We start from the raw sequence: 20,626 nt of genomic DNA, 5'->3' as shown, positions 1-20,626 counted from the left end.
ACCAAAATTTCTCGATAATATAAAGAAATGAAAAAGTGATGTGCAATATATGATTGGTTTTATTTAATAATTTTCAAGGTAATGAAGCTTAAATTCATGACGAAAAGCAATTTTCTCATTATTACACTAAAATTGGTGTAAGTGTAAATTGTAGATAAATTGGTGTAGATATGTTTTCAGTGCTACTTTTTCTGTTCAATGTCAGAAATGGTAAAAATTACTTTTTCTAACAGTATCTGTTAGGTGAGAAAATGTAGCTTAGGTTGTGCATACAAAATTGGTATCATTAATCAACATTAATATCCAATTTTTCTCATTTCCAGCATGTGCAAGCTGATCCCCCAAACAACAAGGGGCTGTCACAGCTGGTGGTACAGCTGCTTCAATTCATGGAAGATAATTTTGGTCCAAAGGTTACCAAGGCCCCTATGACCAAGCTGCCTGTACGTCATTATTGCTGTGTAGTGTATTTAAAAAACTGACTTATCCTCTACATTAGATGTCTCTGGTAGGGAAACCTTATACAGGTGTACCTTCATTTATGAATTTAATCTGTTCCCAGAGATGGTTCATCAACTGAAAATTCGAAAAACAAATTGAATGTTCCCTTAAGAAATAATGTAAATTAAATTAATCCGTTCCACACACCCAAAAATATAATTTAAAAATACATTTTATATAGAATACTAATTTTTTGTTCTACAGAATATCTTACCTTTATTAAGGACTCTTGTTGGCATAAGGAAGATGGTGAGAAGGGGAGGTGTTAGTGTTTGGAAGGGGAGTCCCCTTCCATTATAACAGGCTGGGATGATATTTCTGGGGTACTCTCTCTCTCTTTATGTTTTGCAGGCATGCCACTAGGACTTGGTTGTAGCTCACTGCATGCTTGTCTTACTAAGCATCTGTCTATAAACATTTGTTTTTCCCTACATTTTAACACATGTCTGTAGTGAGACATCACGTCTCTTTGTTTTTCCTCTATCGTCATCCTCACAATTATTTTATTAGGTTGAACTTTACCACTGACTTTCTTGAGACCCATGGCATGATATATAATAAAAACTTTTATGTTCAGAAACCAAAAAATCAGAAAAACAATGAATTTCTTCACAAAGAATTAAAGCGTGATCGTCACTAGGTGGGATACACTGGTATACTGGGGTGTGCCTCGCCCAGGCCCAGCAGATCTACGCGCTCGTCAACCCATACGTGTATCAACAAACTCGAGTAAGGTAAACTTCGAATACCTAGTCGAATTTTACAAAGAAATTTAGCCTGAAAACCATAAAATTCGTTATGAGGGGCATTCGTCAACTGAGGTTCCACTGTATTTATAAAAAAAGAAGTACCGGTACCTATTTTTCTCAGTAGGCTTTTTGCTCATAATTAAGATAATGGTTTGACAAATAAAGTGTAACACTTTAAACAGTAACATATAATGGTACAAGGAAGATCCTCACAGTTATTGGGTTATGGAACTCCCCAAAGACAGATTTAGAAGTTTGCAGTTTTAAGTGATGGACTTGGGTGACACCTTTGGAATATCTTGAATTTCGATAAGCGTTGGTGGACCAAAATGTTTCCACAGATTCCTTGCTCAAGTAATCTCAATTGCAATCATAGATAATTTTACTGAAACTAATTTACATACTGGTATATATATTGCATGAATCAATAAAGATATTCAATTCAATTTTGGAATAAATGTCACAAAACAAAGTTGCCAGTCATTAATTAGTGCCAAATGTTGGTCATGCCTAACAAAATATTACTATTGCATAAAGCATGGTATAAAATAAAATAAAAATAGAAAAGTAAAAGTCTTATGGTTTTAATGTGAGGCCAGAAATATATCAGTACAAGTTTCTCATACAGCTGATGTCTTTAGACTGGGCAACTTAATATACAAATTATAGTTCTCGGTCATTATTATTGAACCCCAAGTGATGTACTGTACAGTACAAGGGAACCCCTGTTATTCAGATCACCTTTTAGTTTTTGATTCTCAGATTATCTGGACAAATTTGATTCTTCGTCCTAATTAACTGGGAGCATATTCCAGTTATCACCAAATACACCACCACATATACAGACCACCATCATCATCACTTAATAGCAACTGTACCTTTTTTTTTTACACACTTGATCATTTTAAGTTTCAAGTCAGTATGATGAAATATTCTCAGGATATTGAACTGGTGCCTTGAAGAATGAACAGAAATAAGATGACTAAAATTACAAATTCATAGGTATCCGAGTGTGTGATGTGATGATTTTTTTCTCCCATTTTATATATATAGTACAGTACTGTACTCTATAAAGTTTTTGTTTAATTATTGAATGTTTTGAAAACTTGCAAATGAGTAATACTCATAAGGAAAGTGTCTTACTGTAATTAAACTTCTTGCAGATGAAATGTTTCCTGGACTTCAAACCTGGCGGTGGACTATGTCACATTCTAAGTACAGTGTATAAATTCAAAAGTGACCAAGGTTGGCGTAGGTTCGACTTTCAGGTATGTAGGCCAGTATTAAAATTGTGTTCACTTTTTATATTAGAATACTATTTAAATCGAGGGAAGTGGAGAACTTTTTATCAAACATTACCAGCAGAAATGATTGTAATTATCATTGTAATTATTACCAGCAGCAATGACATTGTAATTAAGTTCAGAGATGGTTAATAGGTTAGCTATATTAGTTATCTAACTATCACTCATTACAGATGATGTATAAAACAAATTACCCTGTAACATAATAGATGGGATTGCTGGATTGTATCCACCTAAACTCCTTCATATACTATAGTGTATATGAATGAGCTTGGGTGAATATAAATAGAAGCTGCTACATGTAGACTAATAGGCCTTCTGCAGTTTCCTCTATTCTTGTGGTCTTATTGTTTAAGGTATTAAACAATTGTGTGAAATCTGTTTTCCTACAGATTCAGAATTACATATTAATAACCCAACCTCCACACCTGAAAAGTGAAATGTTTTGGCCCTTTATATGTGTGGGTAGGGTTATAAATTTTCAGCCATGTTCTTGACTTATTCTCTAGATATCACCTAGATATCATTTCTTATCAGACTTTTGTCTTTTCCAGTCTCCATCCCGCAAAGATGCAAATGTAGAACTCTTTCGGGAAATTGAGAAGAGTTTGCTTTCTAACAAATGTTGGAGTAAACCATCAGTCTTCATTCATGGTGAAGTAGATAAGGAACTCCGCAATGAACTTAAAGACATTGTCAAGAGACATGACGGAAAGATTGTGGGTTAGTAATTTTGTTTATTAAATTTACAGTACAGTATACAGTATGGAGGAGTTTTAGAAATTGGTTCTTAGTTGTTTATCATTGGTGTTTGCCATGAAAGTAATGGTTAGATGTAATTTATAAAAATATATATGTATATTTAATTGATATTCTGTATATCATTGGATAATGTGCATTGATGAGGGTGAGGATTTACACGAGGTTGATTCACTCCATTTCACTATGAAATGAAGTAGATGAGAAAGTGTATTATAACAACAAAGGTAAATTTTATGGGTATTATCTGACAGCTGCATGGCTGATAATGTCTCCCCATGGAAATCTACTATTGTAGAAACCTTTTTCACTCATGATAAACAATTTACGTACCTTTTGTAAGTCAATCCAGTGTGTTATTTGTTGCCATATATATGTATGTATGCTTTTTAATCACCTAATCATTGTTTTTTTCCTTTAAGTTGTTCATGTAGCCATTGCCCATATGGTCCACTCAGGTCACCATTGATTCTCAGGCTGTAATGTCTCCCTACTACAACACTTTTTAGATAGTCGTGCCATGTAATTGGTGCAGGGAGACAGTGTAGAGTACTGTACCTCAATCCACCATTGATCGACTCGCAATACTATGAAAGAAACGTCTTGCACACTCAGAACCTTTTCCAAGCAATAATTAGAATCCCCCAAATACTTCAGACTTCATTGTCAGCTCCCTCTGTCTGTAACTTTGCTTTTGTGTGTGTGTGTGTGTGTGTGGGGCTATTGATATCCACTTCATTTATGCTATAGTTTTTTCCTTCTTGAACTATCGAGAGCCAATGTATTTAAAAATTATTTTCTCCTGTGCTGATTGATAGTGAATTATATTACAGTACTCTCCTCATTCCTCCTACTCAAGTTGCATGGCAATGTTGTATTAATAGACCCTTGTGATGATGGGTTTTAAGTTACCTAGGGCCTGGTGATGAATTGTGTTCTGGGTGGCTCCTACAGCTGGAAGAGCATCAAGGTACCAGGTAAGAAAAGTGTAATTCATATTCTCAGTGTTCCATTTTTGATGAATGATGCATTAATTATTATACACTGTATGTTTAACAGATGAAGAAGAAGAAGCATCACACATTGTATATGATGAACAAGACCCACTTGATGATGAATTTGCACGTGCAGCAATGCGTCGTGATCGTCAGACTTTGTTCCATTTCTACTACATGCCTGATTCTTATGACTCTTGGGCATCTGGTGTGGAACTGGACTATGACCCTCCAGAATCACCACAGTTCTTTGATGGCCAGTGGAAGGTGAGTGTGTGTGTTGTACTGGTAAAGTGGAAGTGAAGAAAATTTGAGCATATGACCTAGTTTTTGTTAATGAAAATTATAATGTTCTTGGCTTGAAGAAATCATACATACTGTTTGACTTGGGTAAAAGGTACAGTAGTAGTTAAAGTAAACCTATAATTGTGCATATTGGGATTTAAGGTGGTCTTCCACGTGAGATAATAATTGTTGGTATAATTCAGAGAGATCATTATTGGTTTAATACAGTCCACTTGAAGTTTTACATAAAAGTTTATATTCTGATGCGAGTCACTGGTTACAAAATTTAATTAAATACAGTACTGTACAGTACTGTAGATAGCACGTTTTTAATAACATGTCACAATGTTCAAAGATGAAGTCAGATGTCATCTACTGTACTTGTGTATCTTTTGTTTAAAAAAACAATTTTGTAAAAATTAAACGTAGAAATAAGATTATCGTAGATAAAGGCAAGTGTTCGTGCATGTGTGTGTGTGTTTTGAATGCATTCTTGACAGGCCCACTTTCGGGTCCAAGTGCCAATTTTGAAGTCATTAAATCTGGTCAATTATCTCAGCATTGCACAAAGTTTTTACAACCATCTGGGGAAATGTTTCACATTGCAGTTAATAAGAACTAATTTCACATATTCAACTCTTGCCTAATATGAAAGGGTTAACATGGGAAATGGAGATAAATAATTTTTTCCCAGGTGTGTGCCAACTGGTTGCAAGACTTGGAATCTTACAACGAGTGGATGAATGAAGAAGATTATGAGGTAGATGACAATGGCACCAAGAAAAAACATCGTGGATGCCTGAGTGTCGATGACACGATGGGCCTTAGTGATCCAGATAAAAAGAAAAAAGCCAAAAAGAGACCACGATCGCCACCGTCACCTCGTTCCAAAAGGAAAGGGTAAGACTAGTAGATACAGTGATTGTTTTTGTAGTATGGTGCAGTATTTCAGTTTGTTTTTGGTGTTGGAGAGTATTTCAATGCAAAATAGAGTGTTAAGCAATCAATGTACAAATTGAATAAGTTGTGGGCATTCTGCGGTTTTTCTTTATTCTTGTTCTACGTATCGCATAATAGTTAAATTAAACCCTAAGAATTTGTTTGCTATTTTTATATTTAAATTTGGTAAATGAACTACACCAGAGAGAAGTAGGGGCTTTTGTAAGGCCCCCATTTTGTGATTTTCAAATATATCTTGCCTCCTGTAAGTGCATAAATTGCATGGAAATAATAGATTAAGATTCGAAAAGAATGCCGTTTGTTTTTTATGGCGTTCTAGCCAGTGTGTTCACAGACAGGACAAGAAGCAGCTTATGTGCACAATTAAACCAGAAATAATATAGTACAGTATAATCTAATACTCTTGATTATTATAATTCATTAGAATACTGTTGCAGCGTGCATTCATATATTTATATTTACAATTTATTAATATTATAGACTTGTATTAACTTTTTTTTTAATAATTAATGATGGTAAATATAATTTTATTTTTTAAGAATATTTGAGCATTAAGACTTGTTAAAATTGAACACTAATATTTTTACTTGCATATTGAAAACTACAGGTATTTGAATGGCAGCAGGCATTGTTTGATTGTTCTGCAAATAAGAAAAGTGTTTGGTTGACGTTATAAATGATTCTGCAGTTTTATCTTTCATACATTGTGTCCTTCATCTTTTGTTGATCAGTGGACATTTTGCTGGCCAGAATTCATTTAAATTAGGTGTGAATAATCCTTACAGTAAGTATTTGGAGAATACATTTTGTAATCTAAAGTGCAAATTATTCTAAACATGTGATATAAATATCTATTTGGGTATTACTAAGCACATGTAGAAATCTTACTATGGCTTCTCCACTATATTACCAATTGATTAATATTAAATAAATGTTTGGAGTAAAAATGACAGTTCCTGTGGTGCATTAGCATCACACTCGCCCCATTCCATGTGAGTGATTGCAACTGGGTTCTAACCCTGGCCAGGATTAGAACCTAGCTGTAGGCACCAGTCCTATATGGGATCGGAACACCAGTCCAATCCCAGATAGGACTGGGCACCAATCCTTAGCTCTAGTCCCTGTTTCACCCAGCTGCATTTGGATGTTCCAAATGGAAAAACTAGTTGGGTAAGGCTTAACATGAGCTAAGGTAAGGGAAAGCTCCAAGCTTGCTAACGGAAGTCAGAAATCATCTACTCTTGTACCCATGAGTGTACAAACAAAAAACATTTCTATACTTTTAGATCACGAAACACTACCACACCGGGAAAACCAGTCAAAAAGACCAAAATGGAAGAGGAGGAGGAAGATCTCACCAGGGACATGGAGGACCCTGCCCCTGAACCTACAGTCACTGAGGTTACTACAGGTTCTAAAGTACAACCGAGTAAAGGTGGAAATTACATGGATCTAGATGAAGAAACTACAGAGAAGACAGAAAAAATTGAAGGACCAGTAAGTAGATGCATCTTTGTTCATCAAAAAACAGTAAAACAACAACAACAAAAATTATATATATACAGGTATTGTATATGCATGTACATACACTAAACATACATATATAGAGTATGTGATAACTGATAACCACATTATTTACAAAATACTATTTGAAGAGTGTGATTCATATTATTATAAAGACAAGATTCTGAAGACACTAAATCTAAAGTTTCTCAACATAAATTCTCTGTTAGAGGTGGTCAGCGTCTAATGCTTTGGTTATTTATTAGTCCGAAAATGATCACCAAATTGATTGGTTGGTGTTTGCTCTGCTCACCAGTTAGTTGTAAGATCATTTGGGAAATGTAAGTGTTTTGAAACTGTAATATTATACAATACTTGTATATTTGAGGTCTTGCATACTGTACTTATTTGAGGTCCATTGTCATTATTTACAAGGATGTGTTGAAATTGATAAGAAAGCACTCAAGTTCAATATTTCCTGTTACTTTGTGGTTATATGTTATCATGTTGATCATGTTTCAATGTCTTTGTGATTTACACTCACATTCACTCACTAGTCATTCAAGTCCAGACTTGAACCCAATTTGGAAAGTGAAAGAAGTTAGTATTTTTTGTATATTTTTTCTTTATTTGCGTTTTAGGGGAGAGCTGGTATTGTTTGTCCCTAAAACCTATTTGAATCTCTGGAGGTCACAGTTTTCAACCAATTCAGGTTGGTCCATTTACTATTTTGTAGTCCATGGCTGCATCTGACCTGTATATTATCCGATATGTGTCATAGAATGTGAAAGGCTTTCCCCACTCTCCTGTATATAAATCACCAAACAATAAGTTAATCATTTTTTTTTTTATTAAACCTTCAAGAAAATATCAGTATGGCATATAATATGTATTCTGTATACGAACCCTACTTCATGTAAGTAAAAAATGCAAAATATTTAATATTAAATTTTTTGTATTCTTTAATTCAAATGTCATTACTGTTTATTTATTCAGTTTTCTTACCAAGCAAATGTAGAAATCTTACTATGGCTTCTCCACTATATTACCAATTGTTTAATATTAAATAAATGATTGGAGTAAAAATGACAGTTCCTGAAGCACATTAGCATCACACTTGCACCATTCCATGCGAGTGATTGAATGAATTACATCTCTTTACATCAGAAATTTGGTCCTTGAAGAGGAAAACCTTATAAGTATTTCACGACAAGAAAGATACAAAATGATACCTGCTGTTTTTCATCAGTAAATATCTGATGGATCTTACGTGTACATTTTTTAACCTCGGGCAATAATCTGTTTCTTTTAATAGTCCTGATAATAAAAGCAAATAGGATGTGTTTGTGGATAATTTTTGTTTAATAAGATACCCAACATTGTATGATTTCATAAATACATGAAAATAATTTCTATATGTCTGGTATTATTTGTGTTAATTATGACAAGCACTTTTACTGAATGTAGTCATTTAATACCATACTTCTTACAAACATCTTGTGTACTAAGAGGTCACCCATGCGCAGATTTAACTGCCATCTCCGTCATATCAAATCTGAACGTCGTGATCTAAAGATGTAGCAATGTATGTTTTATAATTGTGACCCGTGTTTGCATTCTGAACGGATGTGAACATTTATCACAAGAGCATGGTATACCTATACATAGTCTGTGTGCCTTGACGAGTTCAGGGATGCAGGATGTCGTCATATTTTCTGAATATTATCGCCTGTTTTGGTAACTGCAATTTTGACCTACAGTATTTAATTTTGTCAAAAATGTATATATTTTCTATTCAATAATGTCTTAACATTATGTCCTTTCTATTCAGTGCATCTTTTTTTTATATTTTAAAATATAAAACAGGAAGAAGTAAAGACTATACTTGTACATCAAAAGAAAACATATAGTTTGCTTGACTATTAAAATAATCATAAATACACATATTAGTTCATTGTACAGTAATTATAGATGCACTGAATAATTAAAACCATTGGAATAAAATATAAACGTTTTCAGCAAAACATTATCTGATAAAAAAGAAGAAGAAAAAAACTGGTTCGTTTCATTGATCCATGTGCACCATACCGGTCAACCAGTTTTTAATATTTGGATTCACCACACTCGGCACAGCAGGATCAGTCACTAATAAATACATGTAAACCACTCCATATAACTCCGAGAAGTTATTGATTCTATATAAGAGTAGATGCAGACTTGCACTGAAAAGTTAGCCTTATAAATTAAGAAACTGTTTGTCTTGACTAGTTTGTCATATGCACTTTGATCTATTTTGATTCTTGTCGAGCTTGCTACCATATTATGGCTTCTCAACCGTACAGCTGATACCTGCGTACTGTGAATAGTATCCGAGATATGTGGGCGGGTGAAATCAACAACAGGTGCGGCTCTCCCCTATTACCCAATTTTTTTAATTCCCTCATAACAAATGATAGAAAACTTCTTTGTGAATATTTTAAAAACAAAAAAAATATTTAAACATTACTGCATTTTCCTTTTCTAATTTGAATACTAATAGAAAAAAGGTTAATTTTTTACTTAAGTTCATCAATATTGTGGCTAACAGTAGTACAGTACTTGTAAAATTAAAATTTGACCCCTGAGAATTTTTCTCAATCTTTGCCATTAAAACTGTCTTCACTTTGGATTTTTTCTAAAATGGACAAAGTGCCATGACCAAATTCGTCTGCATTTGCATATTAGTGGCATTGCGAGAGAGTACCATTTATACTGTACACCCAAATTTAACAGAAATTCTCATTATGAACATAAATATTTTCAACAATTATGGTCTCTGCCATTTGTATGCTGGGCCATCCACAGAAAGAGTCATGCTTACAAACTCTATTGTATAATTTAGAGTACAGTACAAGTGCAGTAAAACATTTATAACAAATTTTTGTTTTTCTTACAATATTTACAACTACAGCCATAGGAATAGTAAATATTTTGTTATATGTTTGGCTAGTAATCTGATTGTCAGGTTGGTATTTGGCCTTCAATTCTTTCTGGTTCATCTAATGTTTCATTCTGTTGTGACTCGACTGTGTTACAGTTTTGCTCCACATCTCATTTTCAAAGAGTGTGTGATGAATTTTGATTAACGCTGTTATGGCTTTTGCGTTTCTTCCTGTGTCTTGATAACCCAGAGACTCTGACAAACCACATCACATTAGCCGTGTGATTCCTTACTATTTTTTATTTTTTTTTATTTTACTTTAGCATTCCGATGATGCTAAAACACTTTATCCATACAGTACTTCGATAGTAAATGTTCCAATGGTGCTAAAATGCGTCACCTGTACTTCGAAAGTATACTTTCCGATGATGCTAAAACAACCGACTTCATGTTTTACGCAAAACAATCTTAGGAAAACATCTGCAATTTTGCGTGGCAATGGCAATCATCGGTACTAACAGTGCCTTGTAATTCTCAGAACTTTTTAATTCAAAATTTCTCTAACCACATAATTTTGAATTTAGCAGAAGTTCTTAACCCCAAAACTTACTTTCGGGCGCGCTGCAGGGAGAGAGCGAGAGCGCTGATCACACTGCTGCGGCGTCTTACTCTGCCCAGTTTGCAGCGATCGTCAAGGAAGGAGGCTATTCTCCAGAGCAGGTGTGTGAAAACTATATCAGGTCAACTCATAGCACATAACTGGTCAACTAGTACATATTTGTTATCTTGATTGTTCTCTGTGTTTGCTTATGTAAACCAGTGATGCTGCAGCTAGTAAGTCCTCCTCTAAAAGCAGTAGCAAACACAATGAACAATCACAAAACAATAACATACAGTATATTGAACATGTGGTAGCTTTAGAATGTTTCTCAATAAGTAATTTATGCAGAATTTGATTTTTGTATCTTTCTGTATACGAACATGCATAACAACAGTAAAATATCAAAATGAGGTTTTGAGCTCACCAGCTATGTGCTACAAGTTGACCATGCAAGCAAGTGTTACTTGTTGACCAGGCAAATGATATGAGTTTGTGTGCTATAAGTTGACTATAGACCATTGATAAGAGTAAACTTGTTAAATTTGTTATTTTATTTTAAATTTACCACCAGAAAAGTTGGGCAGTTTCTCTTATTTAAAATGTTGTCTCTTAACAGGTGTTCAATGTGGACGAGACTGGCCTTTTCTGGAATAGTCTTCCCAACAAGACCTTCCTTACAAAGGAGAAAAGCTCTGCTTTAGGTTTCAAGGCCTTGAAGGATCACCTGACTTTGTTGTTTTCCTCAAATGCACCTGGGGGACTTGGAGCTGACTCCTATGCAGATGTACCAGGTCTCTGTCCTTGTACACTCAAGAACATCACACATCTACCAGTGGTATGGTGAGCTAACAGCAAGGCTTGGATCATGTCTACAATCTTTGGTGACTGGTACCAGCATAAGTTAACTAATGCTGTAAACATGTACCTGGGGACAAAAAGCTTGACAAGCAAAGCCATCTCATTTCTAGACTGCTCCCAACCACCCACAATCCCTAAAGAATACTGATGTCAACTAAGGTTACCTCCATAAAATCTTTCCACCTAAAAACCACCACTTCTACAGCCACCAGATCAAGGTGTGATTGCTCAAGTCAAGAGAATACCTGAACTAGGTTCTCTTAGGAGATATTGGCACATTGTTGATATGAAATTTTTGCTTCTGGAAAAAAAATTCCATAGAACAATGCAATCCTTATCAGTGACTTGGAAAAAGGTCACTCCAGCCGGTCTTAATAGGGTTTGGAAACTTCCGTGTCCAGAAACTCTCCCTAATCTCCATTTTCCCCGGCACCATCAAAGCATGCATCGTTATCAAGATCGTCAACTGTGTTTCTGGGAAAAGGCTTGGCAATTTGGTTTCTGATGACATCACAAGAGTATCTTTAGATTCAACACAATGTTCAAACCCTAGAGGCACTTGTGCTGATTAAAACATTTGCTACCAAAGAAGCATAATGAAATTAGAACTACTGTTAAGAGACCTGTACATATAATCAGTAAGGCAGTTTGTGGAATCAACAAACTCTTACCTCAAAACTGCTGATAGTGACTCCAATTTTGAACTTGCTTCAGAGGTTATACACCACATCAGAAAAGCATTCGAAATTGATATCAAGGCCATGGAAAACCACTCTCAACAAAGGAAAGCTTAGACTTTTTGTCATCATAGCAGCTCATTGTTCTATTGTGGCAATTTAAACTGAAATTCATAGTAAATATATTATTTTTATTTTTTATATAATAAAATTCTTTATCTCGGAACGTATCCTATTTTTCCCATAAGATCTTAACAAAAATCTTCATGGATCATTGTTAAGCAAGGTGTTCTGGAATGCATACATGCATGCATATATTATATGTATGTTATTACTTGAATGTGGTTCCTGGATGTGTGCTAAGCTTGTGGTCTCCCATCTTGTATTCTTTGTCGAGCAGAATTTTCAAGTTCACAATGGTGATGACACGTGCTATCCCCTCTTGTCAGTTATTCCTCCTGTTTGCAAAAAGATATTTTCCATGTGCTTCTATGGTACGTGTGTTCTGTGTCCTCTTATTCTCAATGTTGTGGGTTTCACAAATTTATCGTAAATTTTGGTGATGCCCATCAAAACATTTGAACATGGTTATCATATTGCCTATTTTTTCCTATAGTCTTCCAATTTGTTTTAAGTGTGGACATTAAGCTCCTGCTGCCTATTCTAACGTGGATCTCATGTTTGTTATGACAGGTTTTATGAAGGTTTCTCCATCCACATGCTTCAAGCAATTCCGAAATTGTCATTGCCCTTTGACTTTGCCTTTGACATGATGTTCTTTACTATGAAGGGCCACCCTTGAGTTTCTTCCTCTGGCTTATGTTCTTTATTGTCTTTTATTATTAGGTGAATGTGGCCTGGTTCCACTTATTTAAACTCCATTATATGGCATTTGTCTACATTAAATTCATTTAGCTATTTACTTCTGCTTGAGCCTATTTAGCGTAGGTTATTTTCAAGAGTGTTGTACGCATTTAATTTATAGTATTATCTGCAAATATGTTAGGTGATGGGATTCTTACAGTTAGATAATTTATATAAATACTATATATATGTCTGCTGTGGTAGTTTATTAGATATATATATGTATTTTTTTTAGATCCAGATATATTTTAATTTCCAACTCTTAAGATCTCAGCAATTTACAAATATCTATAAACAGTATTTGCTATTTTGTTTTCTTTCAAGATGTTCTACTATATGTATTTATTTAACTTTTATTACCTTTTCTTATGATTTATCTACTACACTGTCAGTAATACTGATCAAATTTGAGAGTCTTGTCGCCATATTTTGTATTAATTGGAACAATGTTTTATGTCTTCCAAACATTTGCTAATTTTCCTTTAATAAATATACTTATGAGCACAGAACCCAAGATGATCCTGTGTGTGTGTGAGTGCACGTGTGTGTGTGTGTATGTGTGCGTGCATGTATGTGTGTGTGTCTGTGGTGAAGGGGGGAGGCAGGGATGGGGTCACACGAATACATGTATGTATATGATGCAAACATGTTTAAATTATATTTGGTTGCAGAGTTAATTTTGGTTCAGAATTAAAGTTTACATAATATATTGATTAAATATTTAAATACATACATAAATAAAACAAAATTAATTGGGCAGAAAGTTTGACTTGTTAGACTTGGTACAAGAGGACTGGTGGGTTTTCTGGTAACGGGTAAAGTGTACAGTTTACCTCGATGTTAAAGTGCCAGACAATTTAACATGGACAGAATTTATATTAGGTGAAAATTGTGACTAGAAATTAATTTTCCATATTCAGTTTTTGTTTTTTAAGTTTGTGTTATGATGTCTTATTAACCCTTCTTGGAATTTTCTTGTACATAAAAACCTTTGGTAATATTACAAGCTGATTCCTAGATATATACATGTTTTGAAACCAGATTTATCTAGCAATTTTGTACCTAATCAATACATCTCACTTCAGGACAAAATTCTCTACAGCATCCCATCATTCTTTGTGGAAACGTTCATTACAGCATGCAAAACAGTTGTGTGTATGATTATGGTACTGTGTATATATATAATTTTTTCTTTGCATTAACCCCTTGCATGGACCGAGCAGTTTTACCCCATGAAAACGTGGGATTCAATTTACTATGAACCGATAAGGTTTTTTTTGGTTTTAGTATGGGTATAATTCGTTCTTTTCAATCAGATTTCCCACTAGAGTAATAGTCATATATTTAGTAACCATCCCTGAGCATTTAAGCAGTCATCACATAGTGTTTGGGATCCACAAGGAGAACACCAGTCAAAAGTGGTCACCAAGTGTTTGGAATCTGGGAAATTAAAATATCAGAAACTCACTGTATGAGCTGTCACATTTTGCTGCTTCTTAAAGTAAGTTTCTTTGGATCCTTGGACAGGAACATACAGAGTACTGGTGTCACAGATATCTTATTAATCTATTCCTGCAGGATCATAGATGCTAGGCAGTTCTGGAGTTTTTTCTAGCACAAAATAGCTAGAAAGTGGCTCATTTCATAAAAATCAAAGACCTACAGGACTCCTCTCACGATCACAGGTGATTACAAGTTGACCTTATGGTAACCCAAGGTGACTGCCATCAGGCAGCAGCACCAGCCACACCTTAAGCTGACTGCCATCAGGCAGCAGCACCAGCCACACCTTAAGCTGACTGCCATCAGGCAGTAGCACAAGCCACACCTTAAGCTCCCCACAGACCCTTGTGTACTTCCCGACTTATCCTATGAGCTGTTCACAGGCTAGGACCTGATTTTCAGCAAAGTTTACATTTTCCTTCTTAGAATTTAGTTACCTATGGGCAGGGTCTCACCGTATGCAACACTCAAATTTGCATGTGTTTACAGGGCTTTGATGATTCCCTGTTATCATTGTCAAGTGGTGCACAGTAGTGGTTTAGCTCAGTGAGCCTGTACCACATTGAACACAAATCCTACATTGGGTTTTGAATTTTAAGGTTTGCTGTTACACCAAATATAGTTGCCATTCCTTTCAATCAAGTAGGGAAGGTACAACCCAGCTAAAGTATACATACTGGTCATATATGTCCCTTTTATCTGTAGGGTGAGTGGGCTATGATTTCAAGCTTCTGACTTCTCTGAGGGACGTCAATCCTAGAGGAATCCTAGAGTCGAGGGATTTAACACTATTCTAATCTAGGGCAAACAAGACCCATCATGGGTCTTGTTTGCCCTAGATTAGAATAGTGTTTGGTTGCTCATGAAATGCCAGCATTATGTAAACTTCTGTCTAGTGCATAATAGATGGGTGCCAGTTTGAATTTTTAGACCGACAGCAACCCTTTTTGCTTCCTGCATTTTGCTTGTTGGGTTGATGGTTTATTTTACCAGTGGATATGTGAGGCGTATTTGTGTTTGAATAGCTGCCGCTGCCTTCTTCCTTTCATGGCAAGCTGGCTTATGTTACCACTGCAAAATTGAGGGCCATAGTAAAAAAAATTTTGTCAGCACTCCTAGTTCCCAGTCCTGATTGGAAAATATCCTAGTTCTTTTTTATTTAATGAGTATCTGTCTTTTTCTTGTGGCTATGATATGTGAGTCTAGTTTCCTGGACAAAGAGCTTTTGATCCTAGCCCAGTGAGTATGGTCGAAACATTTATAAATAACCACATTTATTTTCAGCTCTCTGTCCAAATTGTGAAAGTTCATGATACTTGATAATCATACCACTAAATCCCTCGACCCTACCAGACAAGCAATTTGACACTACCATTTTCTGACCCCACACACCCACCCACATGCCACTACCATCACATACCCCCATCACCATATATGACTCACTACATAGTACATATCACCACCACCAACACCTTGACAAGCTGTAGGAATGGGATAACAAATGGTTGCCAGGATACAGTCTCATATGCAAAGTAATGGAGATGGAAAAATGGGGGGGAAGACTAGGTGATATCTACACCATAAGGGAAATGCGATTACATTTTGTGATCAAAACATATCTACTTTCTTTTCATTTTCTTTATATTACAAAGAAATAGCTTGGATGCATTAATGAAGTGCAGGCATACATATGCCATGAGTAAAACAAGAAGGTCATCAGAAAGTAACTGAGTTTGTGCAACTTAACAAAAAGAAAATATCATGTCATTATATTGAAGGGCTGTTGATAAATTTTCATGATAAATTCTGAAATGAAAAGAGTGATACTTCATGATACAATGCTTACTGCCCTAGTAGTGGACAAAGGTACCCCCCACCCCTCAGAAGTCAACACATGAACCACAAGGCCTCTCGGTCATAATAAAATTATTAGAACATTTGCTTGTGTACTACCTGGACTTATTCACTTATATGAATATATTTTTATGTATAAAAGCACTCACAGTAACCTATTGTATACTGGATACCAATGGATATGTGGTACTTCGCTATAATTAATATTTACTTTTCGTACATTTTTGGCATCAATTACTGTATGTACAAATATATATTATTTGCTTTATATTTTTAAAGCACTTTTTGTTATTTAGATGTTAAACCAAAAATCATAAAACCAATATATTTCTCCGTGCCCCAATTAATTCACTTGAAGATTTCAGCGTGTAGAGTACCCAGTATACACATGCATACATGTACAGTAAAATCTTGTTTTGAAGAACTAAGGTGCAAGTTCTGCAACAGGTTTTAAGTGAATTGATACTGTTTCATTAGCACTGGAAGCTCAACTGACAGCTGTGGAAATACAGTACTGTACTGTGTAGAGTGTTGGGGAAATGCCTGGTTGTGTTCCAGATTGTGAGGATGTGCGAGCTTTTGTTGTTTCCTATTCATATTTTAATTATTTTTATTGTCCTTTTTTCAGCCGGTCCCAGACAGCGAGGATACCGCCACAGACCAGACCCACCACATTATTGTCCCAAGCTATGCTGCTTGGTTTGATTACAATGCCATTCATGCTATTGAGAAGAGAGGACTTCCTGAATTTTTTAATGGCAAGAACAAGTCAAAAACACCTGAAATATACCTGGCATACAGAAATTTCATGATTGATACTTACAGGTTAGTCACATTTATTTAAAAAAGTATATAAATCAGAATACAGTACTTAATTTAAACAGAGCCATAATTTTTTGTTGTCATATAAATGTCATATACTGTATACTTTATGTATATATTTTATTTATATGTATTTTTTTCAGATTAAACCCAACTGAATATTTAACATCCACTGCATGTCGTCGCAACCTTGCTGGAGATGTATGTGCGGTGATGCGTGTGCACGCATTTCTTGAACAGTGGGGGCTGATTAACTACCAGGTAATTTTCTTAGATAGGAGGAGGAAGAAAAAGTGTAATAAATTATGATGCAGTATGTACAGTATTTATTTTAATGAATAGACTAGTTTGTGTCAGTGAATGACTTACAACACAGTGCAAGTTGTGTGTGTGAAATTAATATGCAAAAAATAGAATAAATTTCATATACTGTATCTGATGACAAAAGTGATTTTTTTTCTTAGATTTGTATGATACCAAGAAATTACAGAATACTGCTTATTGTAATCTGATTTTAATGGGCCTGTACAGTATTTTAATTTCATCTTGTACTCTGACCAATTTGTTTTGTTCCCCTGCCCTCTGGGCTACTTTCTTACAGTGGTTATAATCGCTGAATTGTGTTCGCCTTATATACCCCACTTGCCGTGGAAGTGTCTAGAGAAATGTTATACATTTATACACCAAGTATTTGATTTCAGTCCTCTCTCACTCTTGAGCTACTATTCTCTCCACTTTTGCGCTGGATTGCTACTTGGTCTTCTCTCCCATTTTCTCCACTGGTACAATACGTGCCTAAATTTCTTTTGTTGGTGCCTCACGAGAATTATTTATACTTGTAGTTGTCAGACGTTGCTGGGTAGTTGTATTTTTCTTACCTTCTGTTGCATAATGGACTTCTCCAGTGTATGCATCCATAATTGTTCTCTGTCATTATTTTGCATCACATTTTAGCACTAAAATATTGATCAAGACTGTTGGTGATGCTACTTGACCACTTTAAATTTAATATTGCTCTTTTTAGCGATGATACATATTCCTATGTACTGTATATTGTAATGTTCATTCAGTATGGGTATTGACGTCTATGTGGTACATAGTAAATTGCTGTTTGAAAGTTCTTTTCTACATCTCGTGGAATGTTATAAATGAGACAGAAAAATATTTAAATGTTTTAAGAAAGAAAAGTTTGATGTAGTATGTATATGCAAGACAAAGCTGAAAAGAAGTGACAGTGATTAGTGAAGGATTGAAATTAGTCACTCACACTTGTAAGTATTATAAGTGTGAGTGACACATTGAGTAAGGAATTTACCTGTTACTTAATGAAGTGTGGAAGGAGGCGATAGATGATTTCTTTTGTTGGTGTTCAATACATATAGTTGTGTGTGCATGAAATTCTGATTTGAAAGCATTGTGGCTGTGATTCCATAGGGTCTGTGTGATAATAGAATTGAGAATTAAACATTTTTGTTTAGTGTAATTTAGGAAACAAGATCAGTGCAAAACTTATGTGACATTAATTGTGATGAGAGATTTGAATGGCATAGTAGGAATAAGCTCCGAGAATGATGTGAGGGGTATAAATAGCATCAGATATAGATGATGAATTGAGAAATTTGTGCACTGAAAGAGTTATTTTAAGTACAGTACACTATAGGGATATTTAATAAATAACGTGTGAGGTGAATAACTGAAAGGGTAAAAGTAGTAATTAGGTATCCCTGGTATGGATACCTTATGTTGTGTTGTGTTAAGAAGTTTCTTTGAATAACATTAGTGCATACCTGCACTAATTTTGCTCCGCATGTTTCTTATCCACTATTTAAGATTTCTCAATTACTAATGTGTCTCCATGATCTAGGTCCCCTATAATCAGTAATTTTTCTCTAATCTCTTGTTGCTGGTCTCTGTAGTTCATCTATGCATGCTTGATAAGTGTTTTTGTATTCTTGTTTCAGTCATCTATATGTGTTAGTATGTTTTTTAACTGAGATTTGTCACTTATCAGCATGATGATATCTCGTATAGGTTGATGCCGATGCCAGACCTACACCAATGGGGCCTCCACCCACTTCTCACTTCCATGTTTTAGCAGACACTCCAGCTGGGCTTCAGTCCATCAACCCTCCCAAGGTCTGTATCCACATATTTCACATGTGTGACTTCTGAAGGTTAGTAGCTTATTCACTTTTAATTATGTGCCCTATTCAGAGTTGGAGAAATTGCTGTCCTGGAGAATGTGCAAAGATCTTTTACTGCTAGAATCCACTCAATAAAACATCTAAATTATTGGGACTCCTTAAAAATTTTAAATCGGCATTCCTTAGCAGAGAGATAATAATCATTTACACTAGGAAACTATTAAAGGGACTGGTCCCAAAGTTGCACACGTTAATAACACCATATGAGACCAGAAGGCATGGCAGGAAGTGTAAAGTAGGCCTGTTGAAAGGCAGAGGTGCTGTAGGTATGCTGAGAGGCAACTCTATCAACATCAAGGGCCCTTGACTTCAACACTCCCTTTAAACTTAAAAGGCATAACTGGCCAACAACTTATGGTGTTCAAAAGAGACCTCAATGAACATCCTTAATGTATACTTAATCAACCAAGCTGTGAATCTTAGTCTGGTTGACCAGACTACAAACCAGGAGGTCTGGTCAGAGGCCGGGTCATGGGGATGGAGATCCTTGAGACCAACACAAGCTAATCACAAGGTAAGGTAGATATGCACTATTTTAGACACGTGCACACATTTTAGACATGTGCACATATTTTAGACACGTGCACACATTTTAGACACGTGCACACATTTTAGATATGTACTCATATTTTTTAGACAAGTGCACACATTTTATAAGTCATTTTTATGTACTGTATTGTGCTCAAATTTATATTCCATACCTGCAGGTAAATCAGCCTATTGCAGCTAAACATATGATGGATTTTGACAAGAAGCCTATAGATAAAAAGCCAGATTTCAGTATTGGCACTGACTTTGGATTGAAGCTTGACCAGTATTCCAAGAAAACAGGAGCTCTCAAAAACAAATCGGCAGCCAGTCAAGCTCGTGAATGGACAGAGCAAGAAACTCTACTTCTTCTGGAAGCTCTTGAAGTGAGTGTTTGTTATGAAATGCTAATTAAATTACAGTTTTCATAATTGACATGCATAGCCATTGTTGCAGTCAAAATGCTGCAGAATATTGTGCAATACTTGTAGATAATTAAGAGGTAGTTAATTATCGACAAGTATACAAATGGAGTAGTTTTCTATCATATGGAGAGACTGACAAGTGGATGTTGTATTCATAGATTATTACTATTTAGACTGGTATATATTGTTATGCTCCTTTTTAATTTGTATTAATGTACATCTATGTCCTATATTAATTTCCTCTGCATATTTAGTCCGAGTTAATCCTTCCATTATAAGATTTAACTTAATACATAACTATTTGATTAATGTAA

At 35.2% G+C, this 20,626-nt stretch overlaps 1 protein-coding gene across 3 annotated transcripts in view; it reads left to right on the top strand.

Moving 5' to 3' along the window:
• mor (SWI/SNF- related protein mor) overlaps positions 1 to 20,626 on the top strand; it is a 117,386-nt gene that overhangs the window by 95,012 nt on the left and 1,748 nt on the right. For 2 of the 3 annotated variants that reach the window (XM_069316318.1, XM_069316316.1), the window contains 11 exons: positions 324 to 443; positions 2,414 to 2,518; positions 3,109 to 3,277; positions 4,373 to 4,575; positions 5,288 to 5,493; positions 6,840 to 7,050; positions 10,604 to 10,696; positions 16,962 to 17,158; positions 17,299 to 17,416; positions 19,187 to 19,291; positions 20,067 to 20,273. In XM_069316318.1, coding sequence (XP_069172419.1) covers positions 390 to 443; positions 2,414 to 2,518; positions 3,109 to 3,277; positions 4,373 to 4,575; positions 5,288 to 5,493; positions 6,840 to 7,050; positions 10,604 to 10,696; positions 16,962 to 17,158; positions 17,299 to 17,416; positions 19,187 to 19,291; positions 20,067 to 20,273 — 1,668 coding nt within the window. In that variant the 5' untranslated portion in view covers positions 324 to 389. The remainder of the gene's footprint in view (positions 1 to 323; positions 444 to 2,413; positions 2,519 to 3,108; positions 3,278 to 4,372; positions 4,576 to 5,287; positions 5,494 to 6,839; positions 7,051 to 10,603; positions 10,697 to 16,961; positions 17,159 to 17,298; positions 17,417 to 19,186; positions 19,292 to 20,066; positions 20,274 to 20,626) is intronic. The other variant, XM_069316317.1, reaches the window with a different exon arrangement.

This window comes from Procambarus clarkii, chromosome 83 (genome assembly GCF_040958095.1).
Source record: "Procambarus clarkii isolate CNS0578487 chromosome 83, FALCON_Pclarkii_2.0, whole genome shotgun sequence".
NCBI classification, from domain to species: Eukaryota; Metazoa; Arthropoda; class Malacostraca; order Decapoda; family Cambaridae; genus Procambarus; species Procambarus clarkii.
Note: the sequence above shows the minus strand (reverse complement) of the source record. Positions and strands in the feature narration are given on the sequence as shown.